This window comes from Strix aluco, chromosome 3 (assembly GCF_031877795.1).
Source record: "Strix aluco isolate bStrAlu1 chromosome 3, bStrAlu1.hap1, whole genome shotgun sequence".
NCBI classification, from domain to species: Eukaryota; Metazoa; Chordata; class Aves; order Strigiformes; family Strigidae; genus Strix; species Strix aluco.
In genome coordinates this window covers 21,275,755-21,298,304 of record NC_133933.1, presented here as the reverse complement: position 1 = coordinate 21,298,304, position 22,550 = coordinate 21,275,755, and the positions used below count along the sequence as shown (strand labels likewise).

Sequence of the window (22,550 nt, the reverse complement as noted above, 5' to 3'; positions counted from 1 at the left end):
ACATCGAGAAGTCAAGTTCACCTCACTTCATGAGAGTTAATCCATTGGCTACTGGCTGATGATTACTGTAGGCATTAACTCAGGCATGCCTTTCTAAAAAGAATGGCAAAAAGGTTTAATATTTGTCCCTTACTAAAGATACACAAAACATTCTCTTACTATGCCAACCTGCAGTAAGCTAGAACTTGGAACTTTTCATTTTTAAAGTTGGTTAAAACTACGTTAGTTTAGGGGTCTTAAGCTTTTTGTAGAAAAAAGTTAGTTTTGGTATCTTAAATTCATTTTTCCCTCAAACTGAGCTTCTTCACTCACATCACTTGAGCCCCAAAGAATGTTTGCATTTGGAAACTGTATGTTAGTGTGTATGCTAGAATACCATGCTAGTTAATATTACTTGTCACTAGTCACAAACCTTTTAAGGAATAAATCCTGTATCTTTGAGAACTCTGTGTGGTTCGCTTGTATTTTATGGGATACTTCTTGCCAAAACACCTCTCACTTGCAGCCATATCTCCCTTATTAAATATTATTTAAAAAAACCAAATCAGTTTCTGTTCATATCTGTAATTGCATCAGTTTCCTTGGGAAAGTGGTTTACTCAGTATTCAAAAATGAGCATTCGTTTTCTGTGAATAGCTAAATATATTAAGGCTTTTTGCAGTAGTAAATCAGATACCTTGATGCAGTCAAAATTTTCCTGTTTTGCTACGACTGAGGATGGGCTCCACAGCACTCAGTGTTTCTTCTGTTTGCTTATATGATATGTCTCGAACTTTCAAGTTAATGCATTCAGGTGCCACTGTAGGAAGACTTCAAATAGCTGCTTTCTCCATTCTTCAGAAGTCCTTATAAAGAGACCTTGTTGCTAATATGTCTGCTGTGAGAACAGGTGACCTGCTGTCCAGTTTTGAGATGGAAGCAGCGTAAACCTGTTGCTGAGTTCTAAGAGAAATCTGACTAACTATGTGAAGAGTTTCTCCCTTTACTATTTTCTGCTAGCACTGTGTCAGCCAGCCTCATGCTTCAAGATCTGCAGTCTTGAAAATGTTCCAGGACAGATTTTTGACTGGCTTTGCCAGTGGAGGCAAAATGTTAGTGTATTAGCACTGGCTGCAGTGTAAAGGACAGCAAACCAGTAATGTTGTCTGTTTTCTTTCCTTGCATAGTTAATTAATGCAGTCATTATACTCAGATTGTGTATGTTAATTACTCACCACCATTCCTGACCCATAATCAAGATTTACTTGATTTAATACTCCATTGAAGCATTAGGAATGCATCTCTGAAGGATAAGTCATTCTTGGCTGAAATGTCACTTTAACCTTCTTTTCTCCTACATAAATCGCAACAGAGTGTAGTTTTCTTCTGTGTTGCCTTTGCTTTTTCAGAATGTTCTGTTTTGGGTTCACTTCTTGGATACCCTCTTACTGCACTAAAGCCACAGAACAGCCTTATTCACAAACAGCAGCTCAGTTCTGTCCAGGTGGGAGAGTAAGAATTGAGTGATACTGGTTAGAGAAGCGAACACTTTTTATTCTGGGAGAAAACCTCATTGGTTTTTACTAATTAAAGTTAGGTTTCCTTACAACCAGATATTACAAATTTCTCACGATCACCACACTGAAAGAACTGAGCTGTTGTCAGCAATTAGTCTATTAGTCTTTAGAAATCTTAATTTCAAAGATGGTTTCTATAATTGTGCTATGCTCTTAACTGAGAAATGCAGCAGAGGCAAAGTATCACCTATTGTATAAAATAAAAACGTACTTTGTCATCATAGAAAAACATGCCCTTCTGTGTGACAGTGTAGTTTATTTATAAACTAAAAATTAAAGATAACTGCTGCTATGTATTTTAAGCTGAACTAGTAACAAAGAAATCATTGATAGCAATTTTTTGTATCCAACCCTAGATTTTTTTTCATATTTAAATAGGTACAAGTCAAATATAATAATTTTATAACTGTCTTTACAGCTGAAGTTGCGAGACCTTGCTGGCCAGGCGCTGGCTTTTGTTCAAGAACTTGTAACAGCTCTTTTGAACTTCCATACATACACTGAGCAGAAGGTACAGATCTTTCCCATTGATTCTGCAACAGATGCTATATCACCGTTAAATCAGAAGGTAACAGTTTTCAGCTACAAGTATAATCAATTACGTAGACTTTCATGAGTGAATAATTTTAGTCATGCAAATTACTGGAATGCTATGAGTGTGTTCCTGAGAGGCAGCCTCTCCAGCATAAGTCTTTTCTCTTGGGTGAATTCTCTGAATCTGGGTGAAGGTGTAGCTGCAGAGAATCCTTCTCCCCTGTGCTTCTGCCGTAAGAGCATTATAATAGTCAAATCAAGGCTCTTTTTTTTAAGTGCTAAATTAAAGTGCATTTGTCAAAAGTTCAGCTGACTGATTTTAAAATACACAAATATTGCACTGCTAAATAGATGCTTGACTTAGTTAATGCACTGGAGCATGGGAGATGTTGAGACAGAAGGTCTTGTATTTCAAGTGTTTAATGTGAAATAAAGTGGGTGCAAGGTAGGCTTATGAAGGAGAGAACTTGGACTTTGTTCCCTGGTCAAAAACCGGCTATTTGTATAAAGACCTTTCCTGTAAGCGTTCTGAAGCTTCAAGTTTGTAAAGCATGTTGAAATTATTAGAAACCTGACCTGTCTTTCTGTGCATCTCCATGGGAAGACTTTTCTGGGAGTGTCATTCAGAGCTGTTAAGCTGCATCTTTTGACTTTCTCTGCCATGAAGCATAGAAAGAACTTTGTGCACAAGGATTTGTGTGGGGATGCATATATGTGTGCTTTGGAATAAAACTAGTTTAACGTCAAAGTTGTTGACTTCGTAGTGCAAATGGACCTATGTGCATTTAAGTTGCTGGATGACAGCAACTGATTCAGACTATAATTTCAATTTAGTAGTTTGTAGGGCTCAGACTTAAGCTACCAGGATGGACGTGATTTGCGTTCATCAAATAGCTGCAATGCATGTAGTGACAATGTTAACTATCACAAAACTTTCCAGTTCTTGGGAAGACTTGCTCTGATCTCTTTGTAGGCAACAAATATGCTTGCGAAGGTGTCTGTTCACTAGAGGAATCCTGCTCTATTTACCTTCTCAGTTGTTTAGTCTGAGAACAACATTTTCTTGATCCTGCCATCAAACGTACTCAAAATGGTGTATCCTTCTTGTGAAAACTATGCGGTTTTGTCCTCTTCCAAATTCTTTGGGGCAGGAACTGTGTCTCCCTGTTTATGTGGCCCAGCATGGTGATTGGATTCTGCAGGCACTACTGCAGTTTACATTAAGGGAATAAAATCAAGTTTCTTAGACATCACTTCTCATGCTTTTTTTTCTTAATGTCCTAGTTAATGCTTCTTTGTTGCCTTTCAGCAGAGAAGTGCTTTCACACAGCTGAAACATGCAACTTAATCAGAACTGTAATTTGATTCTCCTTTTCTGATAATTGACTCTGATTCAGTAGTTCAGGCTTTGTTTGTTTTCATAATTATGTCTCTTGTAGTCTGCCCCATTGTGTATTCATGACCTAATTGCCTCAGTGCAGGCTACCTCTCAGGGCTTTTGTCATGACTTTCCAGCGGTGAAGCGTCTTTTATCACTCACTGAAGCTGCTGTTGCTCCTGTATTTTTGATTAATTTATCTATTTGCTTGGCAAGTGTTCTCAGTGTGATCTTAGCTCCTCCACTTAGTGGTTCAAAAACCTCCCCTTAATGTGGTAGAGAAAATGAGACAAGTGTCAGGTAGTGGCTTAGCACACTTGCACTGATCTATTTTTCCCCAACTCCAGGTCTTGTCTGGCGCTTTCAAGCTATTTTCCCCACCAAACATTCAAAGTAGATGTGGACAATTCCCTTCCAGGTTCAAGTATTCCTTTTCTCTTTAAGTATTGGATTGCTGGGTTCTGCTGGGTCTTCAGCATCGTGCCAGATAACTCCAGTCCTCTCTCTTGCAACACAAGTCAGGAGCATTCTGCATGTGTTATTTCTTCCTCCTTAGATTTAGGAATTTTCCCTAATTCCATCCAGATTTCTGCATGCATGAATGAGAGCTTGGCATCTCTCTTTTCTTGTTAACACTGTGTTACTTCACTGTAATAATACAAGAAATCATTAAAATTTCTCATACCCTATTTGCCTGGGGTCTTTAGCTACTATTGTGGTACAAATAATCAAAGGTGAAGGTATCTTTCCATGGGGTAAAATAAAAACCAAGATCACTTTTGACTACCTATGTCAGTCTGTGGAAGAAGCTTTTTGTAATACTGTGGTATCAAAACTGAAAGCTGGTGGTACTGTTACTTTTTGATTGTGTGTAAGAGTAAACACCTTTGTTCTCAGGTATACTTTTTTTGAAGGCAATATTAGCCGTAGAGTATACATAAGCAATTTTTAGCAAAGTCAGGCAGTTCTGTGAGGCCAAAGTTTCGTAATTGCGCAAACCTGTCATAGTTCTTGAAAGTAAGAATTCTCACTTTGATTAGTTACTGCTCCATCCTTTGCATGGGCATAAGTATGCTTTGACCCATGTTGAAAACTGGACTGGATACAGATAAAGATTAAAATGTATCTCTTGCTCTCAGTTTTAACTCTTTAGTTCTTCAATACTTCACGCACCATAGCATAGCTGTGCAAATGTTTGTGCTGGGAGGAAGGTAGGCTAGTTTATTCTGGTGGCTTAATGATGCATGGATCTAGCCTTAATTTGATGGAGTTGAGCAAGGAATGCAAGAATGTTTAAACTTAAAAAGAAGGGTTTGGTGTGCTGTGCATGGCGGTTAAAATGAGATAGGGTGCTGTGGCAGAGCCCTAGATGGGTTTTTGCTTGGACTTCCGTTGTAGTCTTCACTATTTCTCACTTTCCCTCAAGGTGTGCGTGTTTGTGTCACGTAGCAGAGGTTGCTGTACATCACTTGACTGTTATATCTTCTTATTGACGTCCTGGGGACCGTTTAAGATGATGGGTGCTTTGCTAAAGTGGACTGTTCAATTGTTGACTTGAAACAGTTTGCAAGAGCCTTCAGCAAGCACCATTTTAAAATCTCTCTGTACTCAGTTCTCACAGTATCTTCATGAAAATGCTTCGTATGTTCGCCCTCTGGAGGAAGGAATGCTTCACTTGTTTGAGAGTATTACAGAAGATACTGTGACAGTCCTGGTAAGATTTCTATTTTTTAGTATCGAAAAAGATTTTTACAGAGCAAAAATATTTATATGTTGTTTTTCCTTCCAGGAAACAGCTGCGAAATTGAAGGCCTTCTCGGAACACTTAGCTTCCTACTTATGCTTTTTAAGAAAGATTCTTCCTTATCAGTTAAAAAGGTACTTCTGATTTGATAGATCAAATTAAAGGGGCACTAAATGTCAGGTATGCAGCATTGTCAACACCTACAACTCAAATATTAAGTTAGCTCTTAAAGCGCTCTGGCTTAAAAGGTAGAACTTTTTTTTTTGCCTGCTGGTTTTTGAGCCTTTAGGATATGCATGTTTTTTTCAGCTGGGCATTAGAGCTAAACCCATGTATTTTAAAGCCTTTTTTTTCCCCCCCTCACAGATGAGACTTTAATAAAAACTGCACAGATTTTTAATGTCTCTTAATGTTATTCAATAGCATCGATACTATTCAGGTATGATACACTGAAACTGTTAATTTCTTGAGTCTGTCTGGAGATTATTTATCATGCAGTAAATATAGCAATGTAGTAAAACTTGGCCAGATGCACATTCATTCTGCAGTGAAAATCTTTGTTCCTGAGTGGGTCGAAGGGAGGTGAATTATTAGTGCAAAGAACTGCTTAAAAAGAGGTTTTGGATTAAAGAAGAAAAAGCTTGGTTTATGCCTTCTCTATAGCTGTTCTGCTCCTTAGGAAGTGAAAGGTAAATTATGTGTAGTAGAGGAAAAAGTCTTTAAACTGATGCCATCAATTCCTTGCCATGAGTGTAAACCATTCCTGGCTTGTGACTGAAGCTCCTAAGAGTGGGGATAGTACATGCACACAGAAATTTTCATTTACTGCTAAGTTACTCTGATATGTTAACCTTTCTAAAATAAATTCCTAGTCTATTTTAGCTTTGGACTGAGGATGTAGCGAACACTAGGTATCTACTTCAAAACTCATGAACTTGCTTTTTAAGATAATTGCTCACTTTTTAAAAAAAATAATTCATATATTCCTAGTTTGGAAGAAGAGTGTGAGTCTTCTCTTTGCACAGCTGCTTTAAGAGCTAGAAATATGGAGCTACACAGAGACATGAAAAGATTCACTGCAGTGTTTGAGAAGCTACATACATATGTTAGTCTTCTTGCGTTACCAAGTAAGTGCCAGTTTTGGCTCGGTTGGTTACATTGTGCCTGGAAGATTCTAGTTTTTGTTTTTGGGTGGATATTGGGGGTTTTTTTGTTTGGTTTTTGTTTTGGTTTTTTTAAACCATACACACAAACTGCCACCTCTATGATAGAGGAAAACAGGATTAATGCTAATCTTTAGGTAGTGTCTAAACTGTGGAGCAAGTGAGTTCTGCAGTATGCTCTGTCATACTAGACACTCCTTTATCCAGGCTGGGAGACCAAGTGTGCTTCTGAGTGTGCTGAGGAAGAATGTTTCCTTAATGCTCCACACTCTTCCTTCTGGATAGGCATGGGCATAGCGCAGGCCTGGAAATTACCAAGCACCACATTTTAGATAGTCATAGTTAACTGTAGAGGAGAAGAAATGACTCTAGGTTTTTAGAATATGATTGACAGTATGGCTTTTGCCATCTCTTAATCATGAAATTGTTAATAAACTACATTTTACTACTAATTATCACTTCCAGCTCCTCCTATTCATAAGACTATTAAATACAACTCATACTAATGACTAAATAAAATCAAAATTCGTCTGTGTGTGTGGGGAAACTATCTCCAAATGCATACTTTAAGTAATAAGAGGAAACAGCTATTGTATAGCTTCGGGTTATTTCAGTCTTCACTCTTTAGAAGGACCCAGATGGTCCTTCCTACAGCAGTGAGCATATAAATCTTTCTGCATGCGTAATTGGTTTTTAAGACCAAAACAGTTGATATTTGTAAAATCTGAATGAAATTTAGGAAACTTGGAAGTCTTTTACCTGCCTACTCTGGCAAAATTTGGTATATATACATTTGATATTGGAGGGGAAACTGAAGTAAATGAATCTGTTTATGATTCTTACACTCCATGCAAATGTTTCTAGTAGGTGGAAATTGGATTATTTTCAAAGCTAACTTTTCTTTCATGGTAAAATCTTAGTGTTGTTGTTTTTCCTTTCTGTGTGGTGCTCTTAGGTACAAAACCAGAAGGTCTTCTTAGGACAAATTACGGCTTGGTGTTTACAAACATTGCTGCAACTCTTCATGGATTTCATGACACTTTAAAAGGTGAGAGTACAGGAATGTTGTTATGTTTCAGCTCTGCTTCTTTCTGTTTAACATAGCACATGTATTCTCTGTAACAGTGCTGAATGTGTAATATGTGATAAATCTGGTTTGTTTTGCCTTTACAAACTAAGGTAAGAGGCTAAACCTACTAACTACTTCTTTTGGAATCGCATGCAGGTTTTTCACTCCTCCGTTCTGTTAGCTTTGTTATTCTAAGTTGCTGGAATATTTAATTATGGCTCTCTAGATCTTCCTGAGCAGTATTGCTTTACTTTCTGAACTCCACTGCTCTAGTGGAACTAGCGTACAGAATGGAATGTACATATTTTCCCCTGCTTATGTACTGTTGACCTAGTACCTGCCTTCAAAGTGGAATTTTTCCTTACTATTTGATTACTATTTTTAACATGAATATATAACCAAAGCTTAAGAAGTCTGCATTATTTTTGAAACTTAACTTTCTCCTTGAAAATGAGTTACTTTCCTTTTATCAGGAGAATATGGATATGTTACATTTTCAGTGAAGTGATGTTCCCTTAAAACTCAGGGAGTTTTGCAACACTGTTTCTGTGTATCTTAGAATTTCTGTACCATATAGCTGTTTCCAGGGAGAAAATAATCCGTATAGGTGAATTGTTTTAATACTAGTCAGCTGTTTAAACATTAAGCTTTTATAATTTTAAGCAAAATTGGGTTTTTTGTTTCTTTTAGTGATAACATCAATAGCATGGTCCCATTTTGCAGAGTCCTTGTTTTAAAAAAAGAAAGATTGTATTAGAGATTGTATCTCAAACAAAATAAGACACTAAACCAAGAGTTTTCTAGCTCTTAAATAGATGAGTTTATTGATAAATACTTTCTACCTCTTAATGTAGTTACTATAATGTAAAATCAGCCTGATTTATACTTTAACAAAGGAAATAAAGAAAATTAAGTAAAGCACTGAAGAAAACTGTCAGTAGAATTCATTAGCTAGCAACAGAAACGTTGTGCCTAACATCTCACACTCACAAACTCTAGAATGATTGATTTGTCACTTCTCCCTTCCTTCCCAACTCAAACTAATTTCCAACTGTTTAAGCTTGCTTCAAATTATAATTTATGGTGGTAATGACCTGGGATTTTTCCATTCTGTAGCAATAATACTGTATTGTAAAACAGGTGCAAAATGTTCCCTTGTCAAATAATTACTTATTTTTAATTAGGCCAGGTTGAGAATGTTTGTTCTTACATCATAAATACTTGAGTCTTTTTAAATTTTGGTGCTGTTGACATTAATTAGATTATTTAAGCTAAGATGTTTTTGTGAATGACTTTTTGAAAGTGTTCTGGTTTTGGTTTTTTCCCCTCTCTGAAGACTGTTCTGTTAGATTTGTCTGAAAGAATTTTAGAATGTAGGAAGTAGCATTCTAAACTTCTGGTAGCCTTTTAGATTTGCTCTGACAGAATTCAAATACTATTCCCTTAAGTCATACATGCTTAACACTTGGATATTGAACATGACTAAAAATTCTACTTTTAAGTGTTCTGACGAAAACTTATGGAAATGGAAAGTATATTTGTGAAATGAAGTGGTAGTTTAGTGTGAGCTTGTATCCCCTACATAGCTATGATTTTTGGGATACACAGTACTTAAATATACACCTTTATTCTGCCTTGTGTAACAGGCATAATGTCTATTCCTTGTGATCACAAACAGTTTTCCAAGGCAGTAAGCTGAAGAACTAAGAGTGTCTGGACTAAACTTTTATACAGCTTAGAGGGGAGAAGCATTCAAAGCTTGAGGTCATAAGCTGAATTTGAAAATGGTTGCTGAAATAGACAAAAATCATAATTTAACATAAATGTGTTTTTTCTTTTTCTAGATATTTCCAAGCACTACAGTCAGAAAGCTACTTTAGAACAAGATGTTCCAACTGCTACACAGAAACTCATAACTACAAATGACTGTATTTTATCCTCTGTTGTGGCTTTAACAAATGGAGTGGGCAAGGTAATGGATATTTTTGTTTCAGTATAATGCCCAAACTTGTGCAGGTGGTTTAAAAAAAAAAAAGCACCCGCAAAAATCTTTGTTGATTAATTTGAAAAATCTATGTGTACCTCTGATATTAATAATCTGTAGTATCAGGTTTGTTCCAAGATATTTTCAGGCCACAAGTTAAAAAGAACTGGGTGATAAAAGTAGATACTATGAAGAGGATGCTTTGTGTTATGGTCTAAGTTATGTGGAAGACCCTGTAGCTTGTTTGAAATTCCTGTTGTGAAGTCCAATTTCACTAAATACTTGGCTTTCTCTTGAAAGAGAAATTGTTCTGGTGAATCTTTGTGGTCAACATAATTTGAAAAGTGACTTTTCTTGATGTGTCTAGATTGCCTCATTCTTTAGCAACAACTTGGATCACTTCACTACTTCATTGAGCTATGGCCCTAAAGGAGGAACAGAGTTCATCAGCCCTCTTTCAGCTGAGTGTATGCTGCAGTACAAGAAAAAGGCGGTCGCTTACATGAAGTCTTTGAAGAAGGTTTGTTCAGAAAATGTACTTGCACAGAGAAAGCACAGTTCGGTTGATAGCTGGTTATGCCAAAGAGAATGCAAACTAAGGATTTCAGTATTTGGAATGGATGAGAATCTCTGAGAATCTTTGGCTGAGGAAATGGAACCCTTAGAGCAATAATGCTGTTGAAAAATTTAGAGAGCATACTTGCCCTCACAACTGAGGGTATGTGCCAATTCTACTGTTACCCATTTCCACAAATTATTTCTGTGCCAAGACTCCAAGGAGAAGAGGGTAGCTGCTCATTTAAATTTCCTCCCATATTCACCAGGAATATGGAGTGAATGGTATCATATTCTTATACTTGTGTTCACTGGAAGACAGTGGAGAGGAACAACAACAAAAATAGGAGCTGAAGAAGGTGTTCTGGAGAAAATGTACTGAACCAAAGAATTGAACACTGCCAGATCTCCCTGTTGTCTCCACTGAAATTAACAATTTAGTGATGCTGTGCTTAACAGTTGTTATTAAATCACTTCACTGTAATGTCTTTAAAATGGACTTTAAGATGCATTTGATCATTAATTAACACCTGGAGTTTTCTGAGCACTTTTTAATCAGGTGTTCATTTTGGAGTGCTGCTGGTTTTTGTGAGCTCAAAACATTTTTTCTACTGGCTGGTAAACACTTGGAAGATGTTTTTCTTCCCTTTATTAAAGTAAGGATGGCAATAAGAAAATAAATGTATAATACATATTCTGATCTACTGTGAAACATGTTTTGAGATTTCTTTTATCCTTGTGCAGCCTTGTGCAGATTCAGTGCCTTATGAAGAGGCTTTAGCCAATCGCAGAGTTCTTCTGAGTTCCACAGAAAGTAGAGAAGGTCTTGCACAACAGGTATTCTGGTATAAATTTTACTAACATATAGTGTATTTTATAAAGGTAAAGTAGTATCAAATAGTCTCCATATATGTGAGTGTGGTTGTTTGTACATATTTATGCATATACTGAAGCTTAAAATTAGACTGTAGATGTCTTGTAGAGTTTTGAAAGTAAAACTTATCGTTGTCAGGCTAGTTTATCCAAGACTTGTTCTTCTGTATGTGCAGAATGTACGTGTAGTTATGAAAGAAAGGATTATGCCATTGATGTCTTAATTTCTGAATATAAGTAGTCAGGCAGTCTTTAATTCAAATGAATGCAAAATGAAGACAAGAATAAGGCATACTGAACTATTAAGTGCCAATGTACTGTTTTGAGTGCTGCTTTTGAACTGTGCAGGATTCGTTAACACTGGTTAAGAACAATGTTTTTTCAGTAAGCATCTATTAATTGATTATAGTTTATCATTCTTGCAGTGTGTGTGTATTTTTTTTTTCTGGAGGGTGAGACAGAGGAAGGTTAAATGGTATCTAAAATGGTATCTCCTCATATAATGAGTCTGATTAATACTAAAACTTCTTTATTAGCTGGAGTGCTCTGACTGCTTGAGTCGTCATCATCAAACTTTTACAGTAGAAAAAGACTTCAGTGTTTTGTTTTGATTTGTTTGGGGTTTTTTGGTGGCCAATATTCAAAGTGTATTAATAGGTATGAGATGGATTTCAACAGAAATGTGTGGAGTGATATGATGTGAGATGTTCCATAGTTGATTTCTTATCTGGACAAGTGAGTTCTTCTGTCTCTGTGAGGTGGGGCTGCTGAGAGGGGAGAGAATTGTTTGTCTTTCTAGCATAGAACAAGAAAATGCTAGTGCCAGGCACACATCTTTCATGTTTTCATAAAATTCTTCCCTGCTTTAATTTTTTTCACCTAATATGATGTTGTTGCTTCTATGAGCTGTACCTTTGTGATGCATGTTTCAGACTAATTAAATAACATGGTCATTTTTGATACGTGACCACAGTTAAGCATACGGCTCGAATCAGTAGTTGTTTACCTGCTGCATTATTCATTAGCTCACTTATGTAATGGTTTAAAATAATACTGTCTTCAAACATTTTCTGTGTGGCTTTTTCCCCCCTTTGTGTTCAGTAACCTGGACTGTAAACTTTCCCTCCTAAAGGTCCAGCAGAGTTTGGAGAAAATTGCAAAACTTGAACAAGAAAAAGAACACTGGATGTTGGAGGCCCAGCTAGCTAAAATAAAGCTAGAGAAAGAAAACCAAAAACTGAAGAACTCTCTCAGTGGACACTTAACTGAAACTATACAAGAGCGTTCTGTTTTGCCAAATGTAGCTGAACAAAAGAAGGAAACCACAGAAAAGAGTCCGAGGGAACCTATTAAGAGTACTAGTCTGGTAAGTGACCTTTTTCCTTCAATAGAGAAAAATCCATTTTCTTTAGCAGTAGTACTGTTTGGTCAGTGGAACTCTAATAATGAAAGCTTTTTGACTGTGGTGAAATGCATTCATGCTTGAGCTCCTTGTATTTTGCAAAGCGACCTGCTAATACTTCCTGTAGAGTTTGGAACTTCTTGGATTTTGAGACTTTGTTCACTGTCTCTACTATCATGGAGATATTTTTGTAGTTCTGTACTTGTATGACTGAGGGGGAAATAACTTTTAGCTTGTTTTTTGTTTTTTGTTTTCTGACAGTGTAGTTAGGAAGCCTTGCAAGTAGTATATATCTCGGGTGAGCTCAGAGTTCCCAATACTCTTTCATCTTTAGATATGGTAAAGCAAATGGAAGTAGGTAATTAGTATTTTTAAATGGGTTCTAAGATTTATTACAGGTCCGTTTACTATAGCTTAATTTTAACTTGAAGAAGCTCTTCAAGCTTCCAGTGTTCTCTGGAGCACTAATTTTTATGTAACCTGCATAGGTACATACAGCTTGAGTTCAACAATTGCTCTTGGATATGGCATACGTTCTGTCCTTGCTCTTCTATGTTGGTAAATGGCTTTTTCCTGTTGATTATGAGCCTTTAAAAGGGGTTTGCCTTTCCTCTGAATTGCCATTTCTGAAGTGGTATTAACGGGGATCTCATCTGTAAGAAATAATCTACTCAGCTCAGCACTCAACAGAATTTTTTTTCTCCTCTCTTTCCTGCTCAGCGTAAAAATGACCAATGGATTGTTTTGAAATCCTCAATTTTGAAGTAAAATGGCATCTTCAGGTTTTTATCCTGTATTTGATCCATTAGGAGTTTGAGGAGAATGGCTCTTTCTAGCCACAATGCTTAATGTAACTCACAGGTCAATATATTGTATAAATATTTCCCATAAACCCAAATCTCTAGTCCTGTTGAGATCAGAAAAAACCCCTCGGATGCTCTGTGAAGATATTTTTCCATTAAACTAGTTATTGGCATACACCCCTCTGCTAGAGTTCTGTCAGTGCTTCACACTGAACTGTCAGTGTAGTTTACTAGTCAAAGTGGAAAGAAAGGAATTCAGAAGGTACTCAGGAAATCCAAGTTGGCTTTCCTTGCTCTTAAATATAAAAAGTAATGTTTCAATGTACCTCAGAAATAGTTTCATGTAATTGAGCAGTTGCATAATCGTACAAGCTAGCTGTGTCTTGTTGCTTTTATTGCTTTTTCCCTGTGTACATCATAAGGCAAAGGATATATTTGGAGAGTTGGTGTCAGCTTTAATTCTGTTCAACGCATTCATGTATATTATTACCCTTGTTTATGTTATAGGTGAAAGTACTTAAATTTGGTTTTAGTTTTAACTTTTGCAAGATCTTTTAGTTTAAAATTCTTCTATGACTGAAGCTGAAATGACGTGCAAGTATGGTATCTGTTTTTGCAGTTCTCACTTAAGTGTATTTTCTTTCTTGTTCCAGATTGGAATGTTGACTATAACTACTGATAATGAAAAGGTAATCTGTTTTAAGCATTATCAAAGTACATCTGGTAAATACTTCAATTCTGATTCGTTAAACTTACTCCAGAAGTCTAATTACCAACAATAGTGTTGTGTAATGTCATGAGTCACCCGTGTAGTCTGCATATCCTATGTTCAAGTTTCTAAAATCCGTGTATTTCTTAATTTTCTGCTTCTGTTTAGTGAACTGATATCTTTTGTTTATGTAAGCAGTTCAGAGCAGTATGAGCTGTGGTCCAGGTCTGTTCTCTGTAATTTGAGGAAAGCGTTGGTCTGTTTGTACTTCAGTAACCCTAACTGCATTCCAAGCCTCAGTTCTTGAGGAAGGGCTCAAGCTGCAAAAAAAGTGGCTAACTGTAGTGCCTGGTGTTTAACACTTAAGTACTGGCTATCCCAAACCAGAGGTCACACTGAAAGAAACTTCAAACCAGCTGTGGGACTAAATGTTAACTCTTTATTTAGCACTGCTGTAGAGTAACACTTGCCCCAGCAGGAACTTAGCAGAGTAATATTCAGTGCTTTCCCTTTACTGTTACTGCAGGGAACTGATGTGTATTTTCTTATGAAGGTATGATTAAAAAGGGGGTCAGGGCCAGATAATAAGTTCTTAAAAGTTACTGCATAGTGCTGAACTTGAAGGTAATGACAAATCATGTGAAAGCTGCCTCTAGTGGGTTACTCTGTAACTTACAGTAAACTGGTGAGTTGTGGGTTGGTTTTTTGTTGTTTTTTTTTTTTTAAAGTTCAGATCGCCAAAGAAACTTCTGGAACATGCAACTTCAGAAATAGTTCTGACTGTTGTGAGCTTCTCAAATTTAGTTATAAGAAGGAATTCTTCGTTGTTGGGAAAAGCCAGTAAGTTTTTATGTAGGTGAAAGCAGTCCACTTCTGTAGTGGACTTTCATCTTCATCAGAGACTTGATATGTTAAAACAAGCTAACTTCTTACATCTGCAGTCAGTTCTTTGTCCTTTAAGGAAACCTGACATTAAGAGTTACCATCAGAGTGACAAATTGTAGAGTGACCTGCTGTAATTTGTCTCTTGTGATTGGGGAATCTAATGCTCTCGAGTAGATCAGCCAGGCCTAAGGACAGAAGAAAAGTCAGTATAGAGGATGATGCTGTGATGCAAGTATTCAGTCTGCTAAACATAAATATCTGTCTACTTAAATTTTTGCTTTGCTAGGCTCCAGATGTTGAGTCTCGTGAAGACCTGATAAAAAACCACTATATGGCAAGGATAGCAGAACTTACATCTCATCTACAGCTTGCTGACAGCAAATCAGTGCACTTTCATGCTGAGGTGAGCAAGCAGGCAGTGTCTATACTGAAAACTGTAAACCCCTTTTTGAACTTTCCACAGGCAAGTGTTGTAATAGCGAGTTTTAAAAAATGGAACATAATGTTTCATAAAAATCTGATCCTGGAATATGTTTTTTGGCTGTGGTCTAGTATGCATAAAAATGGATACTGTAGAAAGACTTCTTTTTAATAAATCCTTTGATAGCCTTGTCTTGGGTGTTTTAAGTATAATGTGTGTCATGTATAGGTTTGTTCATATAAGCTGAAGCAGCTGGCTTTAGTTACCAAGCTAGTTCTGACTTAATCTTAAAGTGATGCTGATGTCATTCAAAAATATTTGAGTGTATCATGAAGTGATGAAAACAGCTCTCCTCTGAGAAGTTTGGTTCTTAGGCATAAGTTCTACTTAACCTCAAGAATTATCAAAATAATTCCTTGTATTTATGGTTTCCTGTTTTCATCTCATGAGGTAATTTTTCTTGAAAGTAGTGGCCATTTTGATTTGTGTAATCAACTGATGTGGAATATACCAAAGCTCCAGGTTGACAGAGCAAATACTCTTAAATGTTTTTTAGTGGTAGATGACATCGTATCAGAGAAAGATGGTTCTTCCATATTTGAGCAATGTGTGAAGTGAGTTGCTTGTGTTGCTTTTTTACTTATGAAATATTTCCTAGTAATTATGTGAAAAATAAGCTATTTAGAGGCTTGGCAGTATGGTAATTCTGTAAAATGAAGTTAAATTTAATATTAAATATTATATTACCTTTGCATTTAAAAACATGCACAAGCTCTGACTAAGTTTCTTGAAATCTGAGGATTACAGAAAGATGAAAATATCCAAAGCAATCAGTTAAAGGTGGCACAAGGCAATACTCTGGAACTAACTTTTCTCCCTTCTACCCTCCCTATCGTCTTCTGATTGACAGTGTCGAGCACTTGCCAAAAGACTGTCTTTAGCAGAGAAGTCCAAGGAGTCGCTCACAGAAGAGTTGAAACTAGCTAGTCAAAACACCAGTAGATTACAGGCAAGTATATGATGTAATAGATGCCTGGTTGGAGGAGAAAAATTACAACCATCGAGCATGGTGATGCCTTTACTAGGTCCTTAGTTATGTGAGGTAAAAACTCTAATGGTATATAGAGAAGAGACTTAAATAATACACTTCAAATCCCAGGTATAAAGTTGAAGTGGAACGTGCTTGCAAGGAAAAGGGTATAGTAGCCAAGCCTGTCTTTTAGCACATTTGATATCAAGGCTTTTTATGAAAATGTGTCATTTTAATATCAAAAAGTGTGGTTGTGTGACTGATTTCAGATGATATACCAAATTCTTAATCCTTTCTAGCATGTGGGACTGAAAGTCTTGGAAATGGCAGGGTGTTTTTCTGAGATGGATAGCTTAATATTAAGCACAAATAACTTTGGTGTAATCTATAAGAAGCCATTGTTAACAATAGACAATAAACTGTTACCTCAGACCTCCTGTGAATGTTCTGTCCCTTTGTCCTGCCCTTCCACACAGCTGAGAAAGGAGCCAATAGTAAAATAGAGTACATATATTCAATTCATAAACGCCTTCATGTTTTCTTTATATTTAGTTCATATCTCTATTGCTCACCTGTCTGAGATGGCGAGTACCAAGAGTGCTCCATACAGGCAGTGAATATAATGATATACACTTAAAAGAATTGTTCATAGACATGAAGTGCTCTTTTGATTTGTCCCTTTAACAAATTCCACAATCAACACCCAGCTTAGCACGAGATGCTCATCTCCAATTACATATTAAGCTTCCTAAGAAAAGATAGCAGGCACATCATTTGTATGTTTAGTAGTCTGCATAATACTGAATCATAGAATTGGTTGGAAGGGTCCTCTGAAGGTAATCTGGTCCCCTCCTTTGGTCAGAGCAGAGAGAGTTCAGATCATGCTGTTGAATCAGGAGTTTCCTGTATAGCCATGCTGACTGCCTGTCACAGTTGCTCCACTTCCTAAGCATTGGACTGTTCTTTTGCTCTGTCCTTGATCAGTCAGCTTTCCTGGGCCCCTTTAACTTCCAGGGCGGTTTTACCTGGTATCTTGCCAAGCAGACCTTGAAAAAGCCAAAATCTACTCTTCTTAAATCTAGGGTTGCTGTAATTCTTCTATTCATCTTGCTTGCTTCCCTCAGGATCTTAGATTCCACTAACTCATGGTTGCTGCAGCCAAGGCTACCATTGGCTTTCACATCCCTGACCAGCTTTCCTCATTTGTGAGTAACAGGTCCAGCAGAGAGCATCTCTTAGGCCTATTGAGCACTGGCATCAAGAAGTTCTTTACTACACTCAAGAGAACTCCTGAATCGCTTGTGTTCCACCTTGTTGCCCTTCCAGGAGATGTCAGAGTAGTTAAAATCCCTCATGAGGATCAGGGTCTGGGGTTGAAGAGATTTTTATCCGCTTGTAGCGGATGCCTGACATATCACCCTTGTTCTTCTCCTCTGATCCCTGCCCATGAGATCTTAATTGTCTTCAAACCAAGCCACTCCTTCACATAAAGCATGATTTCTCCCCTTCTGTCCTTCCTAAAGTGTCTGTATCCCTTCATTGTTGTGTTCTAGTCGTGCATACTATCCCACCATGTGTCTCGAACCCCAGAGAGCTCGTAGCTCTGCAACTGCATGTGGATTGCTGATTCCTTCAGCTTCGTATGCCACGTATATTCATGTACAGGCCATGATCTAAACCTATAAACTTGACTTGTTTCTTGGCTGGAAGCGATGTTGGAAGACTTAGCTGTTAGTCTTTTATGTAAGTCATAAAAAGTGGGGGAAAAATTATAAAGGAAACAGAGAAAACCAAGGGGAACAGACCATGCATGAGACTTCAGGTAAAATAGAAATAGCTATGACTTTCTTTCATAAAATGATTTTTTTCAATGGTTTAGCTTAATTGCACACATTCAGCATCAAAAGTGTAGATTACTAAGTAGAGATGGAAGTTGGCTGCTTTGCCAGTTGTCACAGGTATTGAACATAGGCTTCTGGTTTTGTTTTGGTTTTTTTTCCCCTTAGGATGAATTGATGACAACAAAAAGAAGTTATGAGGATCAGTTAAGTATGATGAGTGACCATCTCTGCAGTATGAATGAAACCTTAACTAAACAAAGGGAGGAAATTGATACATTAAAGATGACTAGTAAGGTAAGTTGCCAGGTGTTGACATTAGGCACTGGCTGCAGCTTGGAGGTCTTGTGGATTGCATTTGGCATTTCTGCAACGCTACCCTTTAACAAACCAATTCACAGGTTCTTATTCTTGGCCAGTTGGGAAAAAAACTCCAAACCTGGTCCTGCATGTTTCAGTGAAGAAAAAATTCTTGCAAAACACACGTGTGGGAAAGAATAAACACTTTGTCACTGCTTCAAAGTAGGCTTTCAAAGTGTACCCTCTGATGGAAGATCAGCACCTTTTTTTGCTTGTATGTGGTGAAAATAGAACTATTTGCAAATCCAGGTAGTGATACCAGTTGTTTATGATAAACTTACTGGTAGGCGTGGCCTTTCTGCACTCCTTTCTCGGTTGCAGCATACTCAGTTCTTGGCAGCTATTCTTCTTCCTGTTTTATTCTACATTCTAGCACATATGTGCCTCCTGTAGGAATGAAAGAGTTGCCACATACATTCTTCTGTGAACTTAAAATGCACGCTTAAATTATTTTCCAAGCAAGGAGTCTACCCATTTATCAGAAATTTTGGCTTGTGCCATTTTTGACAGGCCCAAGTAAAAAATATGCTTTGAAGATTGAGTGTTTAAAAATGTGCTTCAAGTTAATGTATCTCTTATCTCAAATTGTTTCTGCAACAGAGTATATCCTCAACATCAAACATTAAAATAATGTTAATGATGAAAAATACAGAAGTCTGCTGTTTCAAGCAGTCAGTGATTACACCATGGTGTATCTTATTCTGATGGTTCTAGGGAGGAACAGATGTTGTGAAGGCCTTTACCCTTCACTCATCTGGCTGTGAAACTAAAAAACTCGCACTATTCTCCTTAATTGTGGAATGCATGGAAGCAGATTTCACTGAAGGATTAAAAAAAAAAAATAAAATCCATGTTTTGATTAAAGGTCCCATGATGGTGATTTTTACTGTTTAGAATAAACTCTTTCCCCCACATATAGAACTGTTTTTCTTCAGATGTCTGAGTGTTTTGACTTGGCATTGTAATCTTTAAAATTACTTTTTGGTGTATAAGCTCTTGTGTTTTGAGAGGGAAGCTCTTGGCTGCATACTGACCATAGCACTTCATGTTTCCATAAAGTGTTTTCTGGAATTGTTCACTTGTCATACTTTTAAGGCTTGAAGTGGTACTCTGTAAGGAGGTAGTTCAGAGTCTCACACAGCAGACACAGATTTTTCAGATGTTACCAAATGTAGAAGATGATTTGGTGGAAATCAAAATGATGCAGTTGAAGCCATTATCACTCGGAGAGAGTTATTGGATAGATTAGAAGCAAATGTTACCTTAAGGAAATAGGAAGACAGAATTGCCAGGAAGTACCTGTTGCACAAAAGTTTATTTTAAGCTACACGTTTGCTTTGTGGAATTGTTGCAAGTCAAATGTGAGTTGGTTAGCTGTAGACCAAATTATTTTCTAAACTAAGAATATTCTGTATAAACCAAATAAAAATTAAATTTGTTTTGGAACAAAGTGATAGAATGGGGGATTGATTTTAATTTGACACAATTACCCTATAAGGCTTGTATTTGAAATATCACTTAAGGGTGAATTGTGATTTGACTTGCCTTCACTACCCTTACAATATCAGTGGTGTTAATACAGTGGAGTGTCTTGGGACATAACTCAAATGTCTCTTTTCCACAGGTTTTAGTTGAAGTAAGGTACTGTTGTGCTTATTTTAAATATCTGTTACTTTCCTCTGTTACACCTGTAAAGATAGAAGGATTTGTAGAGCAAGCAGTTACGGGCTTCCATTATTAAAAGCCTATGGACTGTTTATTTTCAGTTTGACTGTACTTCTTTGATGTAGGCATAAATTATCAGATGTCAGGTTTTATGTTAACTGTCTAGATTTTCTTATCTGAATTATATGTTCTGTTAACTTGTTTCTTGTTGCAGGGCAATTCTAAAAAGAACAAAAATCGATAGCTTGCAGCTGATCAATGGTCTTCGGAAGCTGCTGCTGCACAGGATGCAGATAGTGAATGTTCATTGTCCAATTCCTGTTTGTTCCAGGAAGCAGAGGGTGGTATTGGGTCTAGTAAAATCTGATTTGGTTCTGTAAATGGCTTTAAAATATTTAGAACTTGTAACAGATAAAACAGAACTTCATGTTGGCTCTAAACCAGGAAACACACACTCTGTGGATAATTTATATAGTAATTACCTTCAGTTTTTACTGTGCACTTTTTAAAACCCGGTTTTAATTTCATGTAATAACTTCAGATTTTGTATATCTTCAAATATGATTATGCATTAACAAATTTGGATCAGTGCAGTAGTTGTCTATTTTTGAGTTGTATATTAAATCCTCAACATGGTACATTCCCTTGCCTGTTAATAACAGTTTAAAAATCAGTTTTCAGACTTCTTTTGGCCATGCAAGCTGTGCAGTTACTGTAAATGTATTATTCCTGTTCTCAGCCCTTTTGAATTGATTGGAATTGTGGCTTTAAATTATTTCTATAAATTCACACAAGTAAATGGGATCATTATTTTATTTTAGACTGCAATAGTGGAAACTTCTGCTGCTTGTATTTGGCACTTTGGATTTTGAAGTAAAGAGCACAAATGGCTGAATTGGGATACTTCTATGAAATTGCTTTAAGCCCTTAGGCATTTTGTTTACACATATATGTATATATATATATTGGTTGAAATAGCTGTTTAAAGCTAGAGGAAATTGTGATTGTAATTTGCCCAAAAGAGTGAAATGATATGTGTGTAGAATAGATCAGCTTGCTGTGCTCTCTTACAGTAAAGAAGAATATGAAATATGTAGAAGATATAAACACTGAATTTGCAAAAAGTCTTGGAATTAAGTCCTGATGGATTCACTGTGGGGATGCACATGACTTTTCCTGTGTTTTGGGAGGTTTGTGAACTTTAGGCCTTTCCTAAGATTTTTTTTTTTAAGTGAAGTCTAGTACCATGAGTTTTCACAGCATTGATTTTTTTTTTTTAATCAGATGCTGTGCTGCTCCACACTTTACACTGATCTTCTGTTCCATAATTTGCATTATGCCACTTACCTGTCTCATAAGGGTTTACTCTGATATCAGCTGTGTTGATATATATTATTAGTATGTAATAATAAAATCAACTACACAAAACCAGCTTGACTCTTTTCTTGATTCCAGTTATACCCAGGTTCACAGTGTGGTATTGTGGTGAGATGTTAACAGCTATTCCTGTGAGGTGAGCTTAAGTAATTAGACCAGCCTAGTTACTCTTAGCAGTGCTTCTCTTTCTTTGGGCCAGGTTGCATTTCTGAACCTAATACTGCAGTGTGCGAAGTACACATCAACAGTCTCTCATAGTCATGAATAAGTGACCAATTCAGGTAACAGCACTATTTCTTCTTAATGGTTTTAGTAACGGGATCTTCAGAAATTCTTTCTGTGTTTTTTTTTTTAAACCTCTACTGACATTTCCAAAGATTTCAAAATGTTTAGCTGTCCTAGATTTCTGAAAACACGTCCCTAGTAACTGTTCTGTGTATTCAAAATAAGTATTTGCTATAACCTAGAAAGAATTTAACTTCAAGATTGCCCTCTTAAGAACTACTGCTTCATGAATTTTGAAAGTACCCAACAACCACCAAATACACTGGCTGTTTCAAAAGGCCTTAAGATCTTGGGGGTTTCCTTGCCTGAAAGATTAACTTCTTAAACAGGAGTCGTAGGATGACGTTGTCATAAACCGTGCAAGGGTGTCACCTCATTGCTGTGTAAATAATGATGTGATTATTTTAAATTGTTACATGCATAACTGTACATCTGTGATTTAAATACTGATCAGCTGAAGTGTTGATTTAAAAATAGTGGTGTTTGGAATGTCTTTTGCTAATTCCTTCAGATTAAGCCTTAACCAGCTCAGCGTTTCAATAATCGTGTTTATGGGATCTTCACAGGAGATGTGATCTAGTAGCACTCCAAGCAGCACCAGTATTGAGAATGGAACGCTTTGCTTTCCCATCTTTGTTGAAATGCATTGGTTATTTATACAGGGTCTTTTCCCTTTTTGCCAAGACAGCTTCACTTCTCATCCTGTTGCTCTTTCTACTTTATCTTCCCTTGCTGACAGGTGAGTTGAATTTTTGGTGGGGAGAGGTCTTTGGCCCAGCATGTTTCCTTGATGCTGACTTTGGGCACAGCAGGGGCTGTCACTGTCCAACAGTGCTCACTACAACTCCAAAGAACAGATTTGCTCAGACATACAAGGCAGTGGTTGCAAACAGTGAAAGGACATAAACTTCATATCCAC

The 22,550-nt window shown here is 36.9% G+C and overlaps 1 protein-coding gene across 5 annotated transcripts in view; it reads left to right on the top strand.

The window, feature by feature from the left end:
• PPP1R21 (protein phosphatase 1 regulatory subunit 21) overlaps window positions 1–21,397 on the top strand; it is a 33,357-nt gene extending 11,960 nt beyond the window's left edge. For 4 of the 5 annotated variants that reach the window (XM_074817678.1, XM_074817675.1, XM_074817676.1 and 1 more), the window contains 14 exons: window positions 1,975–2,124; window positions 5,081–5,182; window positions 5,258–5,346; window positions 6,203–6,339; window positions 7,331–7,423; window positions 9,289–9,416; window positions 9,796–9,948; window positions 10,728–10,820; window positions 11,989–12,222; window positions 13,715–13,750; window positions 14,942–15,058; window positions 15,987–16,085; window positions 18,113–18,241; window positions 20,184–21,397. In XM_074817678.1, coding sequence (XP_074673779.1) covers window positions 1,975–2,124; window positions 5,081–5,182; window positions 5,258–5,346; window positions 6,203–6,339; window positions 7,331–7,423; window positions 9,289–9,416; window positions 9,796–9,948; window positions 10,728–10,820; window positions 11,989–12,222; window positions 13,715–13,750; window positions 14,942–15,058; window positions 15,987–16,085; window positions 18,113–18,241; window positions 20,184–20,213 — 1,590 coding nt within the window. In that variant the 3' untranslated portion in view covers window positions 20,214–21,397. The remainder of the gene's footprint in view (window positions 1–1,974; window positions 2,125–5,080; window positions 5,183–5,257; window positions 5,347–6,202; window positions 6,340–7,330; window positions 7,424–9,288; window positions 9,417–9,795; window positions 9,949–10,727; window positions 10,821–11,988; window positions 12,223–13,714; window positions 13,751–14,941; window positions 15,059–15,986; window positions 16,086–18,112; window positions 18,242–20,183) is intronic. The other variant, XR_012622405.1, reaches the window with a different exon arrangement.
• Window positions 21,398–22,550: the final 1,153 nt, after the last annotated feature.